The 24399-nt window shown below is 52.9% G+C and overlaps 2 protein-coding genes across 4 annotated transcripts in view; one reads left to right on the top strand and one right to left on the bottom strand.

Annotated features, from left to right (window-relative positions):
• The window catches only part of SEPTIN12 (septin 12), a 206035-nt gene that overhangs the window by 80729 nt on the left and 100907 nt on the right, over window positions 1-24399 (top strand). The gene's annotated exons all lie outside the window — the stretch shown is intronic.
• Window positions 8806-24039, bottom strand: LOC101946252 (galanin receptor 2b-like). Of its 2 annotated transcripts, XM_005306102.4 has the most exons (3): window positions 23899-24039; window positions 15774-16174; window positions 8806-10834 (listed from the first exon to the last, which is right to left on the bottom strand). In XM_005306102.4, exons 2-3 carry the CDS (start codon window positions 16145-16147, stop codon window positions 10084-10086), a joined length of 1125 nt encoding a protein of 374 aa, XP_005306159.1. In that variant the 5' UTR covers window positions 16148-16174; window positions 23899-24039; the 3' UTR covers window positions 8806-10083. The 2 variants fall into 2 exon arrangements, with proteins under 2 accessions (XP_005306159.1, XP_023956410.3); XM_024100642.3 differs by lacking the exon at window positions 23899-24039 and having other exon boundaries at window positions 15774-16407.

Below are 24399 nucleotides of genomic sequence, written 5' to 3'. Positions count from 1 at the left end.
TAGAGTGATATTGTTTACAGTCAGTGGAGTCACTTGCTTATCACTTGAGGTTCAGCCCCACTTGTTTTTATAGACCAGTGAACCTCTGAAATGGATTCTTCTGAGAGTTACCCCTCAAGGTAAAGTTTATTCGAGCTGTGAGGAAGGCAACATGAAGGCTGGTGGTGAAGGAAAGTCCATGTTTTATTCCTCCACTTGTGTTTGCTGAAAGGCAAATTGTCCTGTTTCCTGCCATCTCCTCCCCTGCTGCCTTGATGGGCCTGTTTACCACTTATATGTAATTTGAGGCAAACACACATTCCTTCCTTTAGGATGGATCTGATTAACCACTCCCCCTGCCATACCTGGTTCAAACACACTTTAGTCATAATGCTAACATATAGCCATAACTCTTAATACCCACTGTGTGCATACATCACACAAGAATATTAATGGTCAATGAGTTATTAGTTTTCATATATCTCACAAGGCATATTTTGTACAAAGATTATTACACTAGCGTGTAGGGTGTGAATACAGGGGTGCTCAGGGTCACACAAGGGTAGCAGCAGATAGCGATGGGAGTGATGTATCCAAGCAGGCTGGGGTTGTGTTCAGGCCCAATCTGCTCCAATGAAATCACACACACAGCTCTGATGTGGCATGGGTGTGTTTGCCACCTCTTGGTCCAAGCATGAGGGTCTCTGTGACGTTGTGCAGTCTATATGGTTTTATAAAAACTTGATAATAAGTCAATGTAATGTAACTGAGACCGTTTTAGAGAAAATACGGTAATAAGTGAATGTAAGTAACTGGGATATGCCTCATCCAAAAGGTCTCTTGTAAGGTATCATTACAAAGCTTATAATCTACTGAGTGTGATCATCTGATTTGTATAAATGTACCACTCTTGTATCTAAAACTAGAAATATAAAATGTAACTCTGAGGGCCTATTGTAATTGTGTAAAGTGTGGACCATTAATGATGGTTTGGAATCTTGATGACTCCCATTGTCTGCAGATGGCTGTATTTACCTGTGAGTCTTCCTGTATATGTGTGTGCTGGCAAGTGAGTAATGAAGTCTTGCAGTGACATGTGATCATGTCACCTGAACTGGAATCCATCTTTAACCTGGTGCTTTTCCAGTGAGGGGGGGTGGAAACCCAGAGAGACAAAGAGTTCCCGCCTTATGCAAAAGATATATAAAGGGGGGAAGAGAACAGAGAAGGGGAGAAGCCATCATGAAGAATCCCCTAGCTACCACCTGAGCTGCAACAAGAGCTGTACCAGGGGAAAGAATTGTGCCCAGGCCTGGAAGGTGTCCAGTCTGAGAAAAACTTACTGAAGCATCTCTGAGGGTGAGATTATCTGTATTTAGTTTGATTAGGCATAGATTTGCGCATTTTATTTTATTTTGCTTGGTGACTTACTTTGTTCTGTCTGTTACTACTTTGAACCACTTAAATCCTACTGTCTGTATTTAATAAAATCACTTTTTATTTAGTAATTTACTCGGAGTATGTATTAATACCTGGGGGAGCAAACAACTGTGCATATCTCTCTATCAGTGTTATAGAGGGCGAACAATTTACGAGTTTGCCCTGCATAAGCTTTATGCAGGGTAAAACGGATTTATCTGGGTTTAGACCCCATTGGGAGTTGAGCATCTGAGTGCTAAAGACAAGCGCACTTCTGTACGCTGTTTTCAGGTAAACTTGCAGCTTTGGGACAAGAGATTCAGACCCTGCATCTGTGTCTGGAGCCAGACGGGAGTGTCTGGCTCAGCAAGACAGGGTGCTGGAGTCCTGAGCTGGCAGGGAAAACAGAAGCAGGGGTAGTCTTTGCACATCTGTTGGCAGCTCCCAAGGGGGTTTCTGTGATCCAACCCGTCACAGTCTCGCTTTCATGGGCTATGGGCTATTGGGGGATGTTTCCATACAGCTGCTTCAATGACTCTTTTTGTTCCTTTGTGTTAAGAGCTATTGGGTTGGTGCAGCGGGAAAGGAACATGAGTTATGCTAAAGCACTCTTGGTTAACAGCTGTTAATGGGCGGCTGGCTGGGAGCCCTCTTAGCTGGAAGAATGAGTGAGTGGATTTCCAAACCTCATTGTATACACTTAAAAAATAGATTTGACCTAGCTATCTCGCTCACAGCTGTGGAAAACTTCACACTCAGAGCACTATAGTTAGGGTGACCTGACCCCCGGTGTAGTCACAGCTAGATTGATGGAAGGATTCTCCATTGATTTAGCTACCACCTCTTGTAAAGCCGGATTAACTACATTAACAGAAAAATCCCGTCTGTTGATGTAGGAAGCGGCTACACTCCGGCACTAAAGTGGCACAGCTGAGGCGCTGTAGAAGCTGTTGTGTAGATAAGCCCTCGCTTGTAGCAGAATTGATATTCTGCATTTGGGAAGTGGGAACGAAATCCCCCGAGGCACATCCATTGCTGGCTTGAGCAGGCCACGAGTGTATGTCCTCTATACTAAGTGCTGCAGGGAACATACTCAACGGGGGAGGGAAATCCTTCTCAGCAGGCACTGCCCCCGCAGCTCCCATTAGCCCAGTTTCCAACCAATGGGAGCTGCGGAGTCGGCGCTCGAGGAGAGGGCAGTGCGCGGAGACACCCCTCTCACCCCCACCCCCAGGGGCCACAGGGACATGCCGGCCACTTCTGGGAGCAGTGCAGGACCAGGGCAGGCAGAGAGCCTGCCTTTGCCATGCTGCGCTGCCAGCCTGTCAGCACCTAAAATCTCCCGGTTTGGCTTCAGTAGCCTTCGGGAGCTAGGGCCTGATTCTGGGAGACTCCCGGCAAAACCAGGAGGGTTGGCAACCCTAGCGACTGGAGAGAGAATGAGAGCCACAGCCACGCCGTGTTGCCATGGGCTACACTCCTCTATGCCCCTCTATGCACTACGGAAATGGCCTGAGTGAAATCCAAGAAAGTAAGGGCCAGCGCAGGAGAGTGAACACCAAAGATGTCCCAGCAGCCTGTGGAGGATGGTATTGTACAATCCCAGAGACAGGTCTGCGCTTCTTTATTGCTCTGCCTCTTCAGCTTCTACCCTGGAGCTCTTGTACTTAGTGGCAGATAGTGGTTGTGATGGGTTAGACCCCCCTTCTGGGATGCCACCTGATGTGCTGGGGTCCCACCCAGCCCTCCAGCCCCAGTTTCCCTTGCACTGGGTTGCTGTGCCAGGCTCTCAAGCCCCTTTCCAGCACACACCCAGGGCCGGTGCAACCACTAGGCGAACTAGGCAGCGGCCTAGGGCAGCAAGTGGTTGGGGGCACCAGGGGCAGTCCTCAGGCAAAGGCAGCTGCGTAGGGCACCTGAAAATTTGGGGCACCACTGGGTCTTAGTGTCGACCCCACTGGTTTTCCTACCCCTGTTCTGCAGGCTCTGAGTCTTTCTGGGAAGGGGATCTAGTAGTTAAAAGAGAAACAGTCTCCAGCCTGCCAGACCTATTCGCACAACACTGAAACTGTTAAAGAGCCATTCAAGGAGTAATGAAGACATTTAACAGGCATTTGCCAACCCCCAGGTATCTACTGTCAGTTTCTGAATGTACTGACAAAAACAGTTGCGCATGACTGTAATATTTACTTAGAACATGTCAGTCTACAGGACCTTAGTTTAAAATTTGCTTTAAAAATATTTCATTAGTGAGTTGGCGAAGATTATAAAATCACATCTCTAAAAAATCCTTGCATAGATTTTTAGATGCACAATCATCTTTAGCCTTAAACGCTTGGATCTTCAGACATATGTTTTTTTACATAAATTCTTCAAAAGACCACCCTTATCCAAAATACACATTTTAATTACTATAGTAAAAAAACTTACTTCCAAAGTCTTCCTGTCCTTTCTGTCCATCCATTTCTCCCTTCACCCCCTCTCCCTCCTCCCACCCCCGCATTGAAGGAAGCAACAGCCCTTTGCTTCCAGATAGCTGGACAGAGTTTCCCTTTCTTTACTTCTGACTATCTGATGAACTAGTTTTAAGCAAAATCAGTACCTTAGTAAGATATAAAATCCTTTGTTATGCCTAAAATCTTTGGAAACATATTTTTTAAAGTTGGTGAAATTTCATAAACATGTGTATTGTTATGGAGATCACACACAGTAAATTAGTGTTCCCTTTTTCTAAAAGCAATGAACATTGTTATGAACACACTAAATCTCTGTGACTGATTAATTTAAAATAATGTCTGTTTCAGTGAGTTAAATATGTAGTAATCTGGAATGATTACTTTATGAAGGCTTAAGAAAACATTTAAAATATAAAATCATCTTAGAAATACTGATTAAGAAAATGTAAAACAGAGAAGAGCTGCATCATGTATTCCATAATATTTGAAGTTGTCTTCAGCAAGACAGCTGACTCACCCTTACTACAAAGTTTTTGCAAATAAATGTTTGACAAACTTCAGGGCATATCAAAAAGCCTGTGACTGACATTTTTTATTCCCAACTTTAGTGCTTTTAATTAGGTACCTTCTGCATGTCCATTCTGCGTGAGGGAGAGGATACAGGGGTCTCTGCGGGGAACTGTGACTCTCCGCGACTGTGAGGCGGGCCGGCGTCTTGTTGTTCTTTCTGCCTTGTCCTTCCGCCCCCGCCCCCGCCGGGCTGCAAGCTCAGGCTATGTCGGGCATAGGGGCACCAGTTTAATAATACTGCATAGGGCTTGCGGGGCCGGTGAGCCCCAGCCATGGAGGAGCCGGCGCAGTGCAGGGGGCAGGAGCCCTGCAAAGGCGGTGGTGCCACTAGCGGGAAGCAGCCGTCCCCCCCCCCCGCCCCTCCTGCCCAGGCTGTGACCTGGCGCCCCCCCGGGGGGCCCCTGCAGACTGCAGCAGATGCATGCGGGCAGAGGCCCCCGTGCGCCCCGCCGGCTTGCCCCTCACCGTGTTCAGGCTCTGCGGCTCCCAGGCATGTGAGCCACGGGGCCCTGAGCCTGCTCTGGGAGGGGCAGCGGCGGCTCACACTCCCGGAAACCACAGAGCCCGATCGTGGCGAGGGGGGAGCCGGGGGGGGTGCACAGGGGCCTCTGCCCACATGCATCTGTTGCAGGAGCCCCCAGAAGCCAGCTCCTCCCTGCCGAGCTGCTGCAGCGGCCCAAGCCTGGCAAAGCCAGTGAGTGGACTCGGGGCGGGGGCCACCAGAGTGGGGTGGGGAGGGCTCGTGGGGGGGCTGTGCACCCTCCAGGGGAGTTCGGGGGGGGGGGGGAAGGGGGGAACCTGGTCTGGGGAGCAGCCTCTGGGCATGGCTGGCCCCTGGGATCTATAAAGGCTCGTCGGGATTTGCCCCTCAATGAACTGATGTTACGAGGGGTGGGGGGGCCACAAGGTGGAAGTTTCGCCTAGGGCACAAAATATCCTTGCACCAGCCCTGGACATGGGAGCGAGCCAGAACATTTATTGGGCTCAAAGGTGGGAGTTTTCATTCCCCTCCATCCGCCCGCCCAAGCTAGAGGGAAGTTGACTCTATAGGGCCTGGAGCGGGTTTCAGCTTTAACTAGGGAGCTTCTGAGCAGCTCTTGTAATAAAGTGCCTCCTGAGGCACTGCTCTGTCTCTCTCCCCAGCAGCTCTGGGTTGTCTCTACAAGCAGCTGATCAGTTAATTAAAGCTACTTGACTGTGCAGTTTGCTGTGGAGACACCTCTGCCTGGGGGGGTGGGGGCGCATTTGCAAAACCAAAACCAAAAAGGAATCTGGAGAGGTCACCGTTCAGCTCCCAGTTCTGGAGCCATGCCATTTACATCTTCTTTCCAATCCATAAAGCAGCTAACTCCTAATAAATCTCTTGGACCCAGCCGTACCCTCTCTGGGAACCTGGCATTATTAATATTTATCAGCTGTTTAATTAGCCTTTCTGCCAAGAGAAGCCGTAACATCTGTATGTCAGAAACATCCCCGGGCGCCTCCCCCCAGCAGAGGCAGGTTGAAATTGTGCTGAGTGTCGGCCTGTGCTCCTAAAGCTCTACCTTTATAATATGGGGGTGCCAAGGGGCGGGCTTTCAGCACCATCTCTGAGAGCCCAGCTCAGTGGATATTGATCTTTCATATCCCTGTGCTCCTGGGAGGGAGAAATTCTCCCTTGGGCAGGGGCCCAGCCACACCACTGGAGTCCTGTGGTCACAGGCCTTGTGCTGGGGTGAATCTCACACAGAGCAAACACTAGCAGCTCCCATTGCTCTTCAGCACCCGTTTCTCTTTGACCCTCCAAGGGGCTTTGACCTAATCTGCAGAGGTAGCAAACGGGGGAAATGAAAGGATCGGATTTTGCAGGTGGCGAGGGGTTAAATATCAGTAGCTGTGTTTGTGAGGGATTGGAGTGAAACCCGCTGAGTGTTTTGAAGAGAAGGGCAAAGGAGACAGGCCAACCAAAAGAGAGCTGCTGATCAGACAGTGCAGGTGAGGGTTATCTTTTGGAGTGGGGCTGAAGCAACGAGACACCATTGCGATGCCCAGGAGTGTCTCAAGGAGAGATGCTGAGGTCTGCAATGGGCTCATGCCTGACACCACAGGTATGTGTATAAGGAGCAGACTGGTGGTGGGTGTCTCCCTGTATGCCGGGGTGGGTGGAGGGAATGGTTGACTAGCTGGAAGTACCATACCTAGGTCGCTAAGGAGCTGGGTTTCGGTATGGTGTGTGTGAGTAGGGTGGGGAGTGTGTGTGCGTTTCCAAGTGGTGTCTGTGTTGGCAGGTGCCACTCTCTGCCTGGGTAGTTTTTCAGGGCGTGTTGCATATTACCTGCAGAGGTGAGGGGCAGGTTGCCTGTGGACATACATCAGAGAGTCGGTGCATGAATGGGTTTGTATAGTGTCCGTCTCTAGCGTCCATCGGTGGGTGTGTGAATGTGCCTGTGTGCATAGGGGCACAGTGTATGTTTTGTCAGGCCAGGCCCCTCCCCTGTGAAGGAGGTGAGAGCCGGGGCAGTGTTGTGCATATGCGTTTGTCAGGGTGAAGGGGATCCAGTGTGTGTGAACACACATTGCGCACAGTGCAGTGTGTCTTGTGGGGCTGTGCATGTAGGCTGACCAGATAGCAAGTGTCAAAAATCGGAACAGGAGGTGGGGGGTAATAGGTGCCTATGTGAGAAAAAAAACCCAAAATCAGGAATGTCCCTATAAAATCGGGACATCTGGTCACCCTACGTGCATGTGACTGTCTGGAAGGGGAGGGACACGGGCTGTTGAAGGACAGTGGTGCTGTGACATCCTCAGTTGAAATGTTAGCAGCCCTCACTGGTTGCTGGTGGGCTCAGCTGAAGGACCCAGCATGGGGCTCGACTAGCTGCTTTGTTCCACAGCCTGTTGGACCAGCAGGAGCGAGCGGGGCTTTGCACTCGGGCTAGGCTGCTTTCTGAACGGCGCCGTGCTTGACTGTTTTAACTGGATGGTGAATTAAGAGGGAGAGGCATCTGCACGCTGATGCTGAGCGGGGAGCCTTCATCTCTCACCACTGCTGACCCAATTACTACTGCTCTCTCCTTGAGCGGTGGTGGGGAGTGCGTGTAGCTGTCATGGGGCCTGCATGACCGTACCAGCCAATTGGAGTAATTACTGCCCCCGCCCTGCCTTTCTCTCTGCTCTCTTTTACCAAGTGCTTGCCAGCCATGTGCCTTCCATGGCACATGGCCCCTCTTGTCGGCTGGCCTCGTTCATCTGGGCCTTTCTTCTCTGCCTTCCCTTCGCAGCCCGGGACCATGTGGAGGGGCATGGCACAGGAGAGGCCCTGTCCTGCAAGGGAGTCGGGAGGGGTGTATGGCAGTTGAATCAGTGGACGACCCATTTGCAGAAGGGAAATGGTCCCCTCACGGCTTTGAACGGCACCTGGGTTAGCCCAGTATTGGGAGTCGGGAGACTTGGGTTCTAGTCCCACCTCTGCCATTGACCCTTCTCCTTTCTGGGTGTCTTTCCCCCGATTATAACATGACCCCACTTTCAGTCGCTCTCAATTACTCCACCTTAGGAGTGCCCCAGAGGCCTCTGCACCGGTTCCCATCATGCTTCACAGAAGGTGCTGCTCCAATTGGCTCTTTGAGGTATGGGGTGACCGTGATTTATGGCATCCAAGAAACTGGGAAAGAAAGTAGCTGGCAACAACCCCTCCTGCTGCTGTCCCCAACCCCCTTGAGCTTTGTGATTGCCCCCCCCCACCCCCAGAGCCTGAACAGCCAGGGTCCTGCGTGAACACCTCAACCCTGGGCTCCTCTATCCTAGTGCGGGTCACTATGCTGGGAAGCTGCCCATCCCATCGACTCCTTCATGGGATCTAGAGCCTGCTTTCCCTGGCTGCCAACCAGGTTGTCAGTAACCGTGCTTGTGTCAGGAAGGCAAGTGAGCTGTAGCCATAGGATGAAGGGCTGAGTGGATAGCAGAGCCAATGAGCCAGATCCTCAGCTGGTGTAGCTCAGCAGAGCTCTGATTTACACCAGGTGAGGAGGTGGCCCTGAGGGTGTCTGCTAACCCAGTGCATGCTGCGCTTTGCACAGATGAAGGCTGGCAGGAGACTGAAAAGTGTTTGATCTGAAGAAGGCGCTTTGCCATGCACTGTGGGGGCCTGGAAGGGGTTGAGCCACACAACATGGCATGGGCCAAGCACAGGGTTCTCACAAAGCAGTGCCATCTATTCCCTACCCCCCGGGCTACCTGCCCAGAGATCCAGCGCTCCCGGGGGCTGGGTGGAGCGAAATAGGCTGATTCGGTGCTCGAAAGGCCATCTCCTGTTTTCCTTTTTACCTTCCGGGAGCCAAACCCAGGTTTGGATTTTGCAGCTGGGGCCCATCCCACAAAGAATATCGACAAAGGCCCTGTCGCTTCCCATGTTTATTTGCTGGGGGTTAGAAAGACACCTCTACAGTATGTACAGCCCCGTCTCCCTCACGCAGACCCCAGCGCTCCATGTGCAAAGGAGAGCCCCTTACACTGGAATGGTGAGCACCAGAAGCAGACGCGCACAGACGGCCATGCACCCATGCCACAACGTGCTTTAAGGGCACACCAGTTATGGTGACTGTCTTGGCCATGGCATAGTCAATAAACCAGCATAGTTTCTGGCCTGTCTGCACTCTATGGTCCCACCTGCGATGTGAAACACAAGTACTGATGAAGGTCGCACAGTGAGCGCAGGGGAAACCAGCAGCTCACACACAAGGGCTGTGCTATGATACTCCCAGCACCTAGACCTGGGCCAGTGTCAAGTGGTGACCTCGTGGCAGGTATTGCCAGGTGAACACCACGCATATGGTGGGCAGCATGGGCTGGGTGGAGAGTAGAAGTTGGGCTGCACAGGGCAGGTTGGGGAGTAGGTGGGCAGGTATCATGGGTCAAAAGATGAGCACATAGCCAAGGTCCTGGGTGCAAAGGGACAAGCACGTGGCTGGTACAACGAAGTCAGGGGGGCAGTTGCAAATGCACATGGCAAATGGAGTGGTACAAAACAGTGCCCCAAGCAGAGGCTGAGGGACGGGCCAGCCCTGTCTGTTCCCCCAGGGTGTGTTTGAAAGCATGGCTAGAGCAGGCCTGCTGCGTTTCCATGCTCTCCCCTCGCCTGTGATAGACGGAACGGAGGGTTTGGAAGCTGCCTCCAGACAGTGTCGTGAGCTAGAGATGAGAGGGGATGTTTGCACCCCGAGAAGCCACATAAATGAGGCAAAAAGCAGGACTGCCTAGACGGGACTACACTAGAGCAAGACAGTGGTGGGTGTTAGTGGGTGAGGCAGGAATTAAGGAGCAGGGAGCACTGACAGCCAACCCAGACACAATCAAAGGAGATGGTGTTGTCGGTCTCTGCTCCATTCGCAAAGACGGGGTCCAATGAGCTTTAGACCAGCAGGGCTGTGGCTCCAGTGTGAGCCGGGGTCTGGTCCCTCCCACGAGCAGGCCCATTCTCGGACGCTGTCTGGGGGGCTCTGATGCAGTGCTCGGGAGAACAATAGGCCTGTGGCATGCCAGGAGAAATTTAAGTCCAGGAGTAGGAGTGGGATTCTCTGGGGCTGTCTCTCGTGTCCTCTCCACCATCCAGTGAGAAGGGGAGGCCTCTTCCTGCCACTGACAACACAGCATGGCTGCCCAAGAGGATGGAGCCTCGCTGCTAGGAGAGGTGAAGGGGCCTGGAGGAGCCTGACTGGACCATGAGGGATCCTGCATCCAGCTCACACCCGTCCTGCTGCCCGTTGTGCTCCTCGTTCATCTGGGATACCTCAGTGGAGCCTGCCTCAAAGCCAGGCACTGTGTGGGCAGCGTGCACCACATGGACCTTGTTGCGGGCCTTCTTCCTCAGGAGGCAGCTGAAGACCTTCTTGAAGCCCTTGCGGAAGTGCTTGGAGACCAGGGCGTAGATGATGGGGTTGAGGCAGGAGTTGGCGTAGGCCATGCAGTGGGAGAGCAGCCGGAAGGCGTAGGTGGCCTGGTTGAAGGGGAAGTCCCCATAGAGGTAGCGCAGGATCACCACATGGTAGGGCAGCCAGCACAGGCAGAAGAGGATGGTCACTATGATGATCATCTTGGTCACCTTCCGCTTGGCCTTCTTGGACTCTGACATATCCTCCAGGGGGTCCACGGCCGTCCACAGGTACTTGATGGTCCTGGTGTAGGAGAGACTGACGATCAGCACGGGGATCACATAGCCAAAGGCAAATGTGCTGGTGTCTATGATCTTGCGCTTCCACTCCTCCCAGCTGGGCATGCAGATGTAGCTGGACTCCCACTCGATCAGGTCGTAGTAGCTCAGGTACGGACCAGCGAAGATCACAGAGAGGCTCCAGATCACAGCCAAGGCAGCAACCGCGTTGCAGGGGGTCCGCAGTTCCCGGGAGCGCAGTGGGTAGCGGATGGCCAGGTACCTGGAGATGAAACCAAACAGGCAGTGGTTAGGGGTGCAGAGGACTCTGCCTTGGACATGCAGTCGCTGTGGGATTCCTGCTGTCCTGTGGCAGTGGTTCCCTCTCTCCCCTTCTGCCTACATCCAGCCTCAGCAAATGCGTGCGACATCACTAAGGAAGGGGCCTCGCCCTGCCAAACCCTCTTAACCCATTCAGAATACGGCCCTGTGTAGGGCAGCATTTTGATTCCTAGTGGGATTCTTCCTGGACAGCCGTATTTTTCTAACCCAGGTCCCTTCCCCTCCCTCCAGACAAAGAGGGCTCGGCCTAGTTCCCTGAGTACTGGCCGGAGAGGTGAGGTTGGGGAGGCCACTCAGGAGTCACACACGATGCTCCCTATCCCCAGGGATGGAGCATGTTCCCTCAATGGCTCTCCCACGCCCAGCTGGAGCAGGGGAGGGCAGGACCAAACACAGGTCCCGGCCTCAAACCCCTCACATGGCAGCCCATGCTGACACAGGGTCCCTCCTCTGCTGAAAGGAAGAGATTGTGCCTCTGCCTGGCTGAGAATGAGGCTGGGATCTGATCAAACTCAGGCCCAGCCCTGAACCTTGGTTTGAGGCCTTCGGGTCCTTGCGTTCTTGGACAAGCCAAGGATGGGATGGGTGTAGGGATACAGGTCGCAATCAACAGCCTTGGGAGGTCAATAGGAGTTGTTCCATTGATTTCCATGGGGTTTGGATCTGGCCCAGAGGTAGGCAGATCTGCTCACTGGGATCTTGACTATGCTGGCCCAGAGGAGGGGCGCTGGAGGTGCCAGAAACGATGACTCTTCCTCTCGGTGTTGGGCTGGTTTCTGGGGCCGATAAATGTCCTAGTGGCAGTTTGCCGCCTGTCTGTTCTCCCCTGGCGCTACGCCAGTGCACCTCCAGGTTAAACCACACAATGCACAGTGCTGCTCCTGGCTCTCCAGCAAGCGCCGGGAGGCTGAGAGAGCAGAGCGGCATGCAGGAGGAGCGCTGTGCTCGGCTCCCGCACACGCATCAGCAGGGAGAGCAGGCGAGTGGGAACATCTGTCTGCAGCACCCCAGGAGAGCTGAAACATATTCAGTATGACAGTCCCTGCAGGGTCCCTGGTGCGGGTGACAGCTAGGAAGGGAGACAGCTGGGATCCTAGCTGACTTGTGGACAGGAGACTGCGGGGAAGGGGAGTAGCTGTCAATGCAGGCACAAGCCCTTCACTGCTCCAGTCTAAGCCTGTCCTCGTCAAACAGGGGCCGATGCTCATTGCCACGTGCTGTGCCTTAGGAGTTCATCCTTGGCAACAGAGCACAGCCGACAGCCAAGGACAATAACTCCAGCACAAAGGGTCACTCCAAGCAGTAGCGTAGCTTGTCTCTGCTGTACCGTCCATCTGGAAAGCTACAAAAGCATTTCCCAGACAAGGTACAAGGATGGCTTCATCCTGCGCTGAAGTGCAGCCACCTCTAGGGTGGAACACAGCAACATTCTTCAGCAGCAACACTATGTAGCAGGAGAGGTGGAGAATAACCTGAAACCAGGTGGGCAGAACGCTGTGCCAGGGGGCACGCTGGGGAGCTCTAGGGGTTTTAAGAGACTGTCCCTGGTTCTGAGCTAGCTGAAGAGATGCTGTCTCCCACTGCAACTCCTTGAACTCTTACTTTCCATCTGCAGTGAAGTACCATGAGCCATATCCCCTCATGTTAGGCTTCAGTCTGATCTCACAAGCTATCTGGGGTCAGCTTTGAGCCAGTACTTGGTTGGGAGACCTCCAAAGATAACTCACAATAAGTGCTGTGGGAAGTGGTCCTAGTGATTTATCAGCCACTATCAGATATAAAACTAAGCACCTGGCTACATTTGATGATCAAAGTTCTCTCAGCCTCTTTCTCAGGAGTGCTGGGGCTGTGTCCCTGAGGTCCTGGTCCAGTTCTGGGCTATCTTAATGCCCCTTGGCTTTTCAGTTGGGGATGCTATTCTTCTCTTCTTACCGCCAGACAGCACCTAGCACAATGGGATCCTGGTCCCTAACTAGGTTTCTGACACTACAGTAATACCAATAACTGCTGAGGGCATTCCTATAGAAGGGATGCTATTTCAGTGGTGAGTGAAGTGGACATAAGAATGGCCATACTGGGTCAGACCAATGGTCCATCTAGCCCAGTATCCTGTCTTCTGACAGTGGCCAGTGCCAGATGCTTCTGAGGGAATGAACTGAACAGGGCAGTTAATCAAATGATCCATCCCCATCACCAAGTCCCCTAAGTAGTCAGAGGCTTAGGGACATCCAGAGCATGGGGCTGTGTCCCTGACCATCTTGGCTAACAGCCATTGATGAACCTCTTCTCCAGGAATTTACCTAATTCTTTTTTTAACCCAATTATACTTGTGGTCTTCACAACCTCCCCGGCAACGAGTTCCACAGGTTGATTGTGTGTTGTGTGAAGAAGTACTTCCTTATGTTTGTTGTAAACCTGACTATTAATATCATTGGGTGACCCCTGGTTCCCATACATATCCCCCCCTTGGTTGTCTCTTTTCTAAGATGAACAGTCCCAGTCTTTTTACTCTCGTCTCAGGTGGAAACTGTTCCATTCCCCTATCATTTTGTTGCCTTTCTTTGTACTTTTTCCAATTCTAATAAATCTTTTTTGAGATGGGGCGACCAGAACTGCACAGAGTATTCAAGGTCATAGAGTGGCATTATGATACTTTCTGTCTTCTCTATCCCTTTCCTAAACTTCCTAACATTCCAGTAGCTTTTTCGACTGTCACTGCACATTGAGTGGATATTTTCAGAGAACTATCCACAGTGACTCCAAGATCTCTTTCTAGAGTGGTAACAGCTCATTTAGACCCTATCATTTTGTATGTATAGTTGGGATTATGTTTTCCAATGTGCATTGCTTTGAATTTCATCTGCCATTTAGTTACTCCGTCATCCAGTTTTGTGAGATCCCTTTGTAACTCTTTCCAGTCAGCTTTGGACTTAATTATCTTGAGTAATTTTGTATCATCTGCAAACTTGTTCACCTCACTGTTCACCTGTTTTTCCAGATAGTTTATAAATATGTTGAACAGCATAGGTCCAAATACAGATCCTTGGGAGACCCCATTATTTACCTCTCTCCACTGTGAAAACTGACCCTTTGTTTCCTATCTTTTAACCAGCTACTGATCCATGAGGGGACTTTTCCTCTTATCCCATGACTGCCTACTTCGTTTAAGAGCCTTTGGTCCTTGTCAAAGGCTTTCTGAAAGTCCAATACGCTACATCCACTGAATCACCCTTGTCCACCTGTTGGTTGACCTCCTCAAAGAATTCCAATTGATTAGTAATAGTGCTTCCTATATAACTTGGGAAATACTTTGGGATCATTCAGAAAGAGAGGTGATATGTAAGGTAAGATAGGAATAGTCATTAATTACCTGAATAAAGGATATAGCTTTTATAGAGATCAGTAGGTCTCCGAGTGCTTTACAAAGAAGTTCAGTATCATTATTTCCATTTTACAGATAGGGAAACTGAGGCATGGACTAGATCGATCAATCTGTAAGTATTTATACAGCACCAATCGATGTATTGTCTGCAGGACTCTTGACGCCTTTCTATCTTCAGTCCCTGATATCGATGTGGGTTTCTTAATCACAGGGGTAATTTGCCATCCTTACCCCCACCAGCAGTGAATGTAACAAATAGGAAAAATGAGGTGATCCAACCAAGCCAAAGCATGATCCATGGGAAGAACATGTACTTCCCCCACTGTTTTGCACGTAGGGGTGAAGTCGGGGCAGTGCAGCCAAAACTGGGCAGATGTCCTCTCGCAAACCAATTGACCTGATTCTGATCTGCTACACAGGTGTACACGAGGAATAGCTCAGCTGCAGTCAATAGAGCTATGTTGCTGAATGTCCACATGAAATCAGAATCAGGGCCCAATAGGCAGCATGAACCAAAACTTGCTTTCAGAATTCTGCATTGAACGCACACACTGAATTGCATTTAAGGCAGAATGGGCCAGATCCCTAGCTAGTGTAAATCAGCATCACTCTGCTAATGTCAGGGGAGCTTGGCTGCCTTACTCCAGCTAAGGATCTGGACTAATATTTTTGTGATATGACACTGGGTCCCCTATTATACAGAGCTAGGGCCAGATTTGGCCCTGTTATAAGCAGGCATACCTGCACTGGAGACAACTGAGTCATTGCTGATAACACCAGGAACTGAGCTTGGCCCCCCGTTTGAATGCACCGTGTATGCAATGTATTATTGGCACAAATCTTGGGGCTTCTAAACTGATCGTTCGTCAGTGTGTTTCAGTGATGGTCTGACAGCGGTGGAAAGGCAAGTCCTCTATTAACCCAAAGAGCTAGAATCTATCTATCTTAGGCACTTTATCTGGCCCCTAATACCATCTTAGCTGAGTACCTCACACACTTTCATGTATTTATCCTGTGAAGGAGGGCACTGCTATTATCCCATTGCACAGATGGGGAAACTGAGGCACAGAGCGGCTAAGTGATTTGCCCAAGGTCACACATGGAGTCTGTGGCAGAGCGAGGAATTGAATCCACTCCTCCACATTCCAGGCTAGTGTCCTAATCACTAGACCATCCTTCCTCTAGAAAAACACAGGCAGTGGCAACACAAGCTTCCCTACCCAGCTGACCTGGCAGGGCCACTTCTAGGGTAGAGAGTGCAGTGGCTCCGTCTTCTTGGCCTGTAAGAACATGGGTTGTGAAGGAGACACCTAACAGGAACTGTACTAAGTCCCTCCAACCCTTTTGGCACAGACCACATAGGGACAGCGTTAGGTCATTACTGGTGCAAGCTGGATTTGACCTTTTCCCCATTCTCTGAGCCTCCCAGCTCCTGAGGCCAGGCACAGGGCATCTGGTAGGGCCCAGCAACCCCAGGGCAGGTTTCGGCCTTGCTTACCTGTCCACTGAGACGGCAGCCAGCGTGAAACTGCTGGCATACATAGTGAGGTAGATGAAGAAGTGGACGGCCTTGCACATGAAGGAGCCGAAGACCCAGCCCTCCAGCGAGTAGATGGTGGCCTGGAAGGGGACACAGAAGATGATGAAGAAGAAGTCGGCCAGGCTGAGGTTGAGGATGAAGACGTTGGTAGTGTTGTGGCCCATCTGGCCGTTGCGCAGCAGCACCGCCAGCACCAAACTGTTGCCCACTGTGCCCAGGAGGAAGATGAGGGAGAAGACCACTGGGATGATGACACTGGCAGGGCTGAACTGAGAGCTGTCCGAGGCGTTCCAGTACCCAGCCAGGCTGGCAAAGTCCTCGTGCTCTGTCATCCTGCCTTCAGGGGAGATGCAGGTCACCTGGTGGGTGCAGAGGGAGAGAAAGGGAAGAGATCTTAATGAGGAAGAGAGTAGCCAGAGCCCTTGACTCTGTCTGACTGGACTGGGAGGATGAGAGCCCATTAACAACTCTATGGCCAAGTGCTCTTCAGCAGAATCTGCTAGTTACTATTGGCTCGGGGAACACACAGCATGAGACTGGGCTCTGTCTTAAAAAAGCCAGTGTCTCCGAGCCTCTGCTCTCAGTTCCTCCCCCTATGCCTCTGAATCCGGGATCAAGCTGCAGCACGCACCCGGGTGCGCTCCTGGAAAGACAGCGATGGAGAGACTGTCTCCATGGGGAGCCCTGCCTGCCCCCAGCACAAATAAAGCAGGGCTCTCCTGTTCTGGAATGGAGTAGCTGGGAACTACGCACACTGGCCTCTGCAGCAGCGCTTCCTCCCAGACAGCCTGACTGATTACAGGAGAGCAGCATTCTCACTCCAGCAATGAGACTCTCGTGGTAAATCAACACACTCGCAAAGCCAGGGAGTTTTATTATACGATATAAATACACAGTGTGGTTTTCCTCCTCCCCAACCCCTGCTCTGCTAGATTAACTAGTGCCACAAAACACAGGGCTATAAATGCTTCTCTCCGACAGTGGATGTAAAGGAGTTGGCTTGTCCGTCGGGGCAGCTCTGAGCCAATGCAGTGTGGTATAGAGGCATGGGCGCTCGCTCTCTCACACATGGCAACTTTGCTCTTCTTGTTTGTGTTTTGTGTGGTTTCCCTGCCTCTAAAACAGGTCACTTAGCCTGAAAGCGTAACATTGTGTATGGGAATTGGACCATCTAACTGGAAGGGGTGAGGGCCCGGGGATTGATTCCCCTAAGAGATCTGACGGGTGTGTGTGGGAGTGGGGTGAAATGGAGGCCCTCTACCCTATCCCAGAGTAGGGAGATGTTTCTGCCAAAGGGACCAGCAGTGCAGTAGTCAACCATGTTGCTATTTAACGCGATCGTTAGGTTTCAGAGTTAATGGTTGCACTAAAGAGGGCAGCTCACGCCTCAGAGGTTGTCTGGCTGCACAGCATTGCACCAGGCTCCTTTGGAAGGGTTTCTGCACAGCCATAATGACTGGGAAATTATTTGAGATTAAAATAAGCCCCAGACCTGATGAGTGATGATGAGAATGGAATGTGTCCATGCTGTGTAGATAGTACTTGGAAACATGCACGTGTGCTTCTGGATTAAGGTTTGGCATTTAAGTCCAGAAGCTTGAAATCTCACAAACTGATCTCCTATACTTATTAAAGTGGGATGCTTTCTGCAAAGAAAATGTATCCACTTGTCCTTCCTCGCTGGAGCTGGGGGAAGCCTGCAAGGACACGCTTTGCAAACACAGTAATCCTTATTTCAAACTCATAAACTCCCTTTATCTCCTTTCTGCAACCGTTTGTACCAGTACGCTTGTTTGCAGCAACAGCATGTCTCCCACCTTTATCTCATTCCCAATAGGTATGGTGTCCTGTCTGTCAATTCTGCAGAGAGTCAAGATCTCTCCATTGTTTTCTCTCCCTCGCTCAGGGAATTGATGAGCTGTCAAGGTTTCTTTCTGGGGAAGGCGCTAGGACTATCTGAAGTGTTGCTGCCCCCACCTGGGGAACAGCATCAGCACAGAAAAGCATAGGACTGTATCTGCCGCTCTCACTGGCTGTGCATGTTGAAGGAAAGGCAGATGTGGCTTTGTCTATACCAGGGGTGGCCTAACTGTGGCTTGCAAGCCTCCTCCGCCCCCCCCCCCCCGCCCCCATTCTCCGCCTACCAGACCGGGGGTGGAGGGGGAGGAGGAGAGATCAGAACCTCTGCCTTGCAGTGGGATGGTGGGGTAGTGGCATCTGTCCAGTGGGGAGGAAGGTCTTGGGGCTTCAGCCCTGCAGGGTGCAGCTGCCCTGCAGGGCGCATCTGCCGGGGCTCAAGGCTTCAGCAGGAGTGGAGCTGAAGCCCCGACTCCTGGCAGGCGTGCTCTGGCTCTTGAACTCTGAAGATTGTCGTATGCTGCTCGGAGGGCCAATGAGTTTGGCCACCCCGGTCTATACTGTGGATAATTGTACAGGTGTAGCCACACCAATGAAGCTGTTTGAAACCAGAGTGAGCCCCGTTTCACAGCGGCACAGCACGTTTACACTGGGTTTGCAGGAATGCATCAGTGAAGTAGTTACAGTGGTACAAATCTCTGAGACAGAAAGACCTAGACATGAATGTGAGCATGTCCCATGTTTGTTTGTGGCATGCACCTGCAACCTGCTCTTCAGTGAGTGATGAGTCCTTCGCTAGTGGCTGGTGCACAAAGGATAAAAGCCTAGGATATGTATTCACTAAAGGAGCTACTCCTTTAGCTCACATGCTAAAGGCTCATGGTTTTAGCACTTGAGGTCCTGGATTCGATCCCTTACAGTGACCCACAAGGGCATAGGTGCTGACTGCGTGGGTGCTCTGCCCCACACTCAGCCTCTTTCCCCCCCCTTCCCCCAGAGCTCTGCCCGGAAGCCCATCCCCCGCTCAATCTCTTCCCTGCGAGATCCCGCCACCTCTCGCAAGGGGGGAAGGGAGGGGGCAGAGAAGAGCACCCACCGGCAAAAACAAAAGTCAGTGCCCATGCATGAGGGCAGCTGGGCTACACTCATGGGCATGTGCAGATGTTCCTTTAAAATGTCAGTTGGTGCTAGAGCTATGCAAGCAACTGAGTTTCTTCAATTCATTGGCGGCCCCAAAACATTGAGAGAAAATTTGTTTTGGATCAAACAAAATACTTCATTCAAACCACCACACACAACGTTTCATGCAGTTTTTGAGGTTTTTTAACTTTAAAAAAAACCCAAAATCAAAGTAAAATTCAAAACAAAATCGTTATGAATTGAAAATCAAAATGTTCAGACACTATGGGGATTTTTTTTTTTTGGCTCAACAATTCAGCAAATTTGATACAAATCTGCGAAATGTTTCAGTCAACCTGAACTGGCTCTTTTTTATTTTTTTATTTTTTGGGGGGGGAGCAAACATTAAAAAGTTTAGTTCAAGAAACTTCAGCCGGCTCCAGTGTGTTCATGCCAGGAATGGGCGGAGTGGGAAGAAATCTCCCAACGAGGGCTCCAGAGCTGATGATTTGAACATGAAGCTTTTCGCCCTGAGCCCCTGTGAAATTGGCTCTCATACAAAGGCACCGGGTCCAAGTTCAGGCACTTCTGGTTTTTAAAAAGGCTGAGATGAATGAATTTGAGACTCGGGGAGGCGAGATCAGCTGGAGCGAGAGACTTGCAAAGACAGGATGGCCAGTGCTAAAAACTAGGCCCCCTTATTTGTGCTCAGTGTGATCTCCCTGCATGAACAAAGCCAATTAAACTGGCAGAGTAGGAGCTTGTTACAGCTGTGGGTGCTTCCATCGCATGCACAGCCCTAGCAAAGCAAGCGGGCACGGACCAGCATGAATTTACAGAGATCTCAATTGAGGGGGGATATGGTCACAGCGCCAGAAGAGTTGGGCACCAGCAATAGCTATTGTCCTGGTGGTGGAGAGGTGAAGGGGTGTGGCCCTGTCACTCTCTGGTGTAACATTCTCATCTCACGCGGGGTGACGGGTTCATGCTGGTTTCACACTTGTCCCCAATGGAGTTTCTCCATAAAACGGTAACTCCACGGTGCAGCCCTGTGAGGGAGAGGATGCAGCCGGCTCCCAGTTATCTCATCCTCCTCTATATTTACTTAGAATGGGTCAGATTCTGACAGTCCTTCCACCTGTGTAAATCCAGAGACCGTAGCAGTCCTGTGTGTTTACATTGCAGTGACTGAGAGCCACGCCTGGCCCCGTATACACGCTTCTGAGCAGGGTTATTAGCAAAATCAGAGCCCAGTTTACAGCTCTCAGCCAGAACTCCAGAAATCAACTGTATCAGCATGTGCCCAGACATTTCATGTGCCCCCCCCCCCGTGGCAGTGGCCACGGCTACACCCCCCCCCCCAACTCCTTAAATCCTTTTCAATATCCAGGTACCCTTCCTACCCCCCCCCCCCAGCCCAGTGGTCCAGATACTAGTTAGCACCTCATTTGGGGCAATACTGATCTGTCCCTCCAAAGAGACTAAGTGACCCACCCACATGGAGTCTGTGGCAGAGCAGAGAATTAAGCCCAGGTCTCCCTCTAGCACCCCAATCACCAGCCCATCCTTCCACATGCTGCTTCGAGGGGATTTGGGTGAAGCGGTTGTCACACCACCCACGTCTGATTAATGGCTTTAGTAGGTTGGGTGTGGCCATGCCTGCACTTGGTTCTGACAGCAAGCACAGCTATGCCTGAATGGAGAAGTGGGAGGGACGGGAGAGAAATGAACAGAGAGAAGGGGGATCCGGAGCCACAGGCAGATCCTGTCTCCATGGGGGATACTGTCTCGAGCACCTTACCATGGTACTGGAGCCTCCAGGAGTCCCCATTGTCTCCATTTTACAAGTGTGGCAATGGAGGCATCAAGGGGTGACGTGACATGCCCCTGGCTGCCCACTGAGTGAATGGCAGAGTTAGGAACAGAGCCCAGGAGTCCTGACTGCCATAGTGAGGGACCAGTAGAGGAAGAGAGCAACAGGACGGGAAGGGAAAGGGTCCCTGATCTTCCCATGCCAGCTAAGGGGCGCCTTATGGGATGGGGGGAGTAAAGTGCAGGGATGAACCAACCCAGGCCATTTCCTAGAGCAGGGAGCTGGGCGTGGAAGATGCATAGCCCTGCTCTCTGCATCAGTAGGTGCCCTTCCTCCCAGCATGAATCCCTGGGCCCCGGAAGGGCCCTGTGGAGGAGCAATCAGAGAAAATGAGGGGAAAGCTCTTGGATTCAGCAGGATGTAGCTGCAAAGGGACCTCTCCAGCTCTGGCACAGGCCAGCACGGGGGTCATTGGAGTCAGTTCAGCCAATTACTGGTTCAGGAGAGGGGCAAGCAGCAGCAGGCTGTCCAAGGGGCCAGGTGGATCAGTGAGAGTGGGGCAGGATCAGCACCAGGACAGGTGCCTCAGAACCAGCAGAGGCGGAGGAGAGGGAGGCATACAGAGGAAGGGGGAGAAAGGGTAAGAGGAAGGGAGAGTTGGAAAAGGAGAGGAGGGGGCTGCTCTGGGCTAATGGCCTCAACATAGGGTAGGGTGTCAGGACTCCTGGGTTCTAGCTCTGACTTTGCCACTGACTTTTTTGGGGGAAGTCACGTCCTTTCCCCCTGACTCAGTTTCCCCCTCTGTAGAGTGGGGATAATGGCACTTGCCCACCTTTGTGCAGCACTGTGACGGGTGGCTGAAAGGTAGTGCCTGGCCAAATGGGACTGGTGGTTATGGGGGATAGCAAAATAATAAAAGGCAGTATTGACTCAAACACCTACCTCCCCCCAAACGCTCCTCTCATGACCCAGCAGCAAATACACTCTTGGCTTGCCTTAAACTGAAGGAGCATGCCCTCCTCTCCCATCTTTGCAGAGCCTTCTGCCTCCAGAGGATAGTAAGTACCCTGACCCCTCCCTTCGAGCCCCTGACAGAACCAGGGCTCTTTCTCCTGCTTTTGCAGCATCAGGGTGCTATTTTTAATGGCAATTGTACCCTCACCCAGACTGCTAAAGATACTGCACAGCCACGTCCCCACATAACCCAGTGTAATGGTGTACACTGGCCCTTTAAAAGTAGAGGGGGCAGAAGACCCCATTCCAGAGAACTGGAATGAACAAAGGCCCAGGAAATGGTCCAGTAGCAGAAGAGAGGAAGTGGTCCCAGACTCTTAAAGGGGCAGTGTCCTGGGGCAGGGCTGGCTTTAGGCCGATTCCCCGGAATCGGGCCCCACGGGTAAGAGGGCCTCACGCTTTAGGCTCACCCGGCGGCGGTCCGCTCTGGTGGCATTTTGGCGGCAGCAGGGGGGCGCTCCAGGGTCTTTGGCGGCATTTCAGCAGCGGGGGGTCCTTCAGTGCTGCTGAAGACACAGACCGCGGAATCGGGCCCCGCAAGTCCTAAATCCAGCCCTGCCTGGGGTTCCCCCCATCCAACTGCTAATTCCCCCATTTCCTGGGTCTTAGTTCATTCCAACTCCCTGGAATGAGGTCTTCTGCCTCCCTAGTCCTAAAGGGCCCGTGTACCCCAGGCTGAGCCTTTGTCCTAAAGCAGGGGTGGGCAAACTGCAGCCTGGGGGCCATATCCAGCCCTTCAGACGTTTTAATCCAGCCCTCAAGCTCCCGTCGATGAGCGGGGTTGGGGGCTTGCCCTACTCCAGCACTCCAGCCAGGGAGCGGGGTCAGGGGCTTGCCTCCCACATTGCTCCAGGCATGCCATGGCTCCACATGGCTCCCGGAAGCAGCGGCTCCTACACGTAGGGACAGCCAGGGGGCTCCACGCACTGCCCCCACCTCAAGCACCGTCCCCGCAGCTCCCATTGGCCGGGTACCACGGCCAGTGGGAACTGCAGCGGTGGCGCCTGCATATGGAGCAGCATGCAGAGGTTGTGCCTCCACATAGGAGACAAAGGGGGGACCCCAACCCTCTTCCACACTCCAATCCCCTGCCCCAGCCCTAATCCCCCTCCCACTCTCCTAACCCCTTGGTCCTAGCCCCGAGCACCCTCCTGCACCACCAGCCCCACCCGAGCCTCCACCCCAAGCCAGAGCCCTCAACCCCCCCCCCCCCCGCATCCCAACCCCATGTCCCAGCCCAGAGCCCCCTCCCGCACCCTGAACTCCTCATTTCGGACCCCACCCGAGAGCCCGCACCCCCTCCTACACCCCAACCCCAATTTCATGAGCATTCATGGCCCGCCATACAATTTCCATACCCAGATGTGGCCCTCGGGCCAAAAAGTTTGCCCACCCCTGTCCTAAAGTGCACCAAGAACAGAGTCCTTCCCCAGCTAGCCAAGATCCCCCCAGTCCCACCCACCCCCTGCCCGACCAGATATCTGTCTCTTTCTCCAGCCTCCTGCAAACACCCTCAGAGGGCACCATGGCCAATCACGTGGCTCATCATCCCAGTTCAGTGGCATCCTGTAGCCACTTCTGTCTCTTCACCCCCTATTAAAGAGCTTGCAAAAGTTTTGGACTATTCCACCCAGCCTCCCTCGGCCTGTCCCTTGGAAGTGGAGCTGGCTGGCTAGCTGTCCTGGCAAGAGTCTATCCCCTGGGTCCATGGGGCATCAATGCTGCTGGTGTTGTCAGATCTCATCGGGGGTGGCAAGGGGGTGTTGTCTGTGGGTAACCCATCCCTGGGCAGCCCCAGGAGGACCAAATAGCAGGGGGCAGGACCGGGGCAACCTCTGGGCTAGGTCGGGCAGACACAAGTCAGCTGTAACGCCTCACTTCAGGCAGGGGAGGAGTGAGTGGGTGAGTGGATCTACCTACTCTGCCCCCGTCCTCCAACTCTTGACAGCCGATCGGACACCAGCCCCGTTCTCTGCTCCCGGGGGAGCGCAGCCGGCCCCCGGCAAAGCCTGGCCCGCCAGGGGATAACTCCAGCGCCTTTCCAAGCGCGCAGCCCGGAGGCTGGGGAGGCGCGGAGCAAAGCTGAGGGCTGCGAAGGGAAGCTCCGGGCGCGGCTGGAGCCAGGGGCCGCGAGGAGCCGCGGGCTGAAGGCAGCGCCCGGGGCACCTGCCAGCCCCGTCCCGCAGTGGCACAGCTGGGGACCGGAGCCAGGCGTCCTCCCCGGCTCTCCCCGTCTGTCCCCAGCACAGACCCCGGACTCGCACCGCCCCGCGCTCTTACCTCCAGCCGGGCAGCAGCGGCGGGCGCGGGCGGTCAGCGCGCTCCCTGCGCGCCTGGCATCAGCCCTGGCACTGCGCGGCTGGTCCCCGCCACGCCGCTCCTGCATCGCCCGCCCCAGCCCCTCCCGTGCCGGCCTCTCGCTCCGCCCCCTCTCTCCTGCCTGCCGGGGCCGCGCGTCCCTTCGAGGCGGGTCCCGCGTGGCAGCAGCGAGCCCCCGCCGGCTGGCCCTGCGCTGGGAAGGGCATCGAGCCTCCCCTCCGCCCTGCTCCCAGCGCAATCCTGGGGAGTGTGGGGCAGATTCTGCTGTTGGCTCTCCCCAGCACCGTGTAAACCCCATTAACTTCAGCGGAGTCACTCCGGATTTACACCTGGGGAACTGAGACCAGAATCTCCCTCTTTCTCTCTCCAGGAGGCAAAGCCAGTTCAGGGGCTAAGCACAGGCCGATTCTCGGGGGGTGGAGGGCGTAGGGTTGCCAATTCTGGTTTCACCACATGACATAA

The sequence above is a fragment of the Chrysemys picta genome, chromosome 10 (genome assembly GCF_011386835.1).
Source record: "Chrysemys picta bellii isolate R12L10 chromosome 10, ASM1138683v2, whole genome shotgun sequence".
Taxonomy (NCBI): Eukaryota; Metazoa; Chordata; order Testudines; family Emydidae; genus Chrysemys; species Chrysemys picta.
This window is presented reverse-complemented; position numbering and strand designations above follow the sequence as displayed.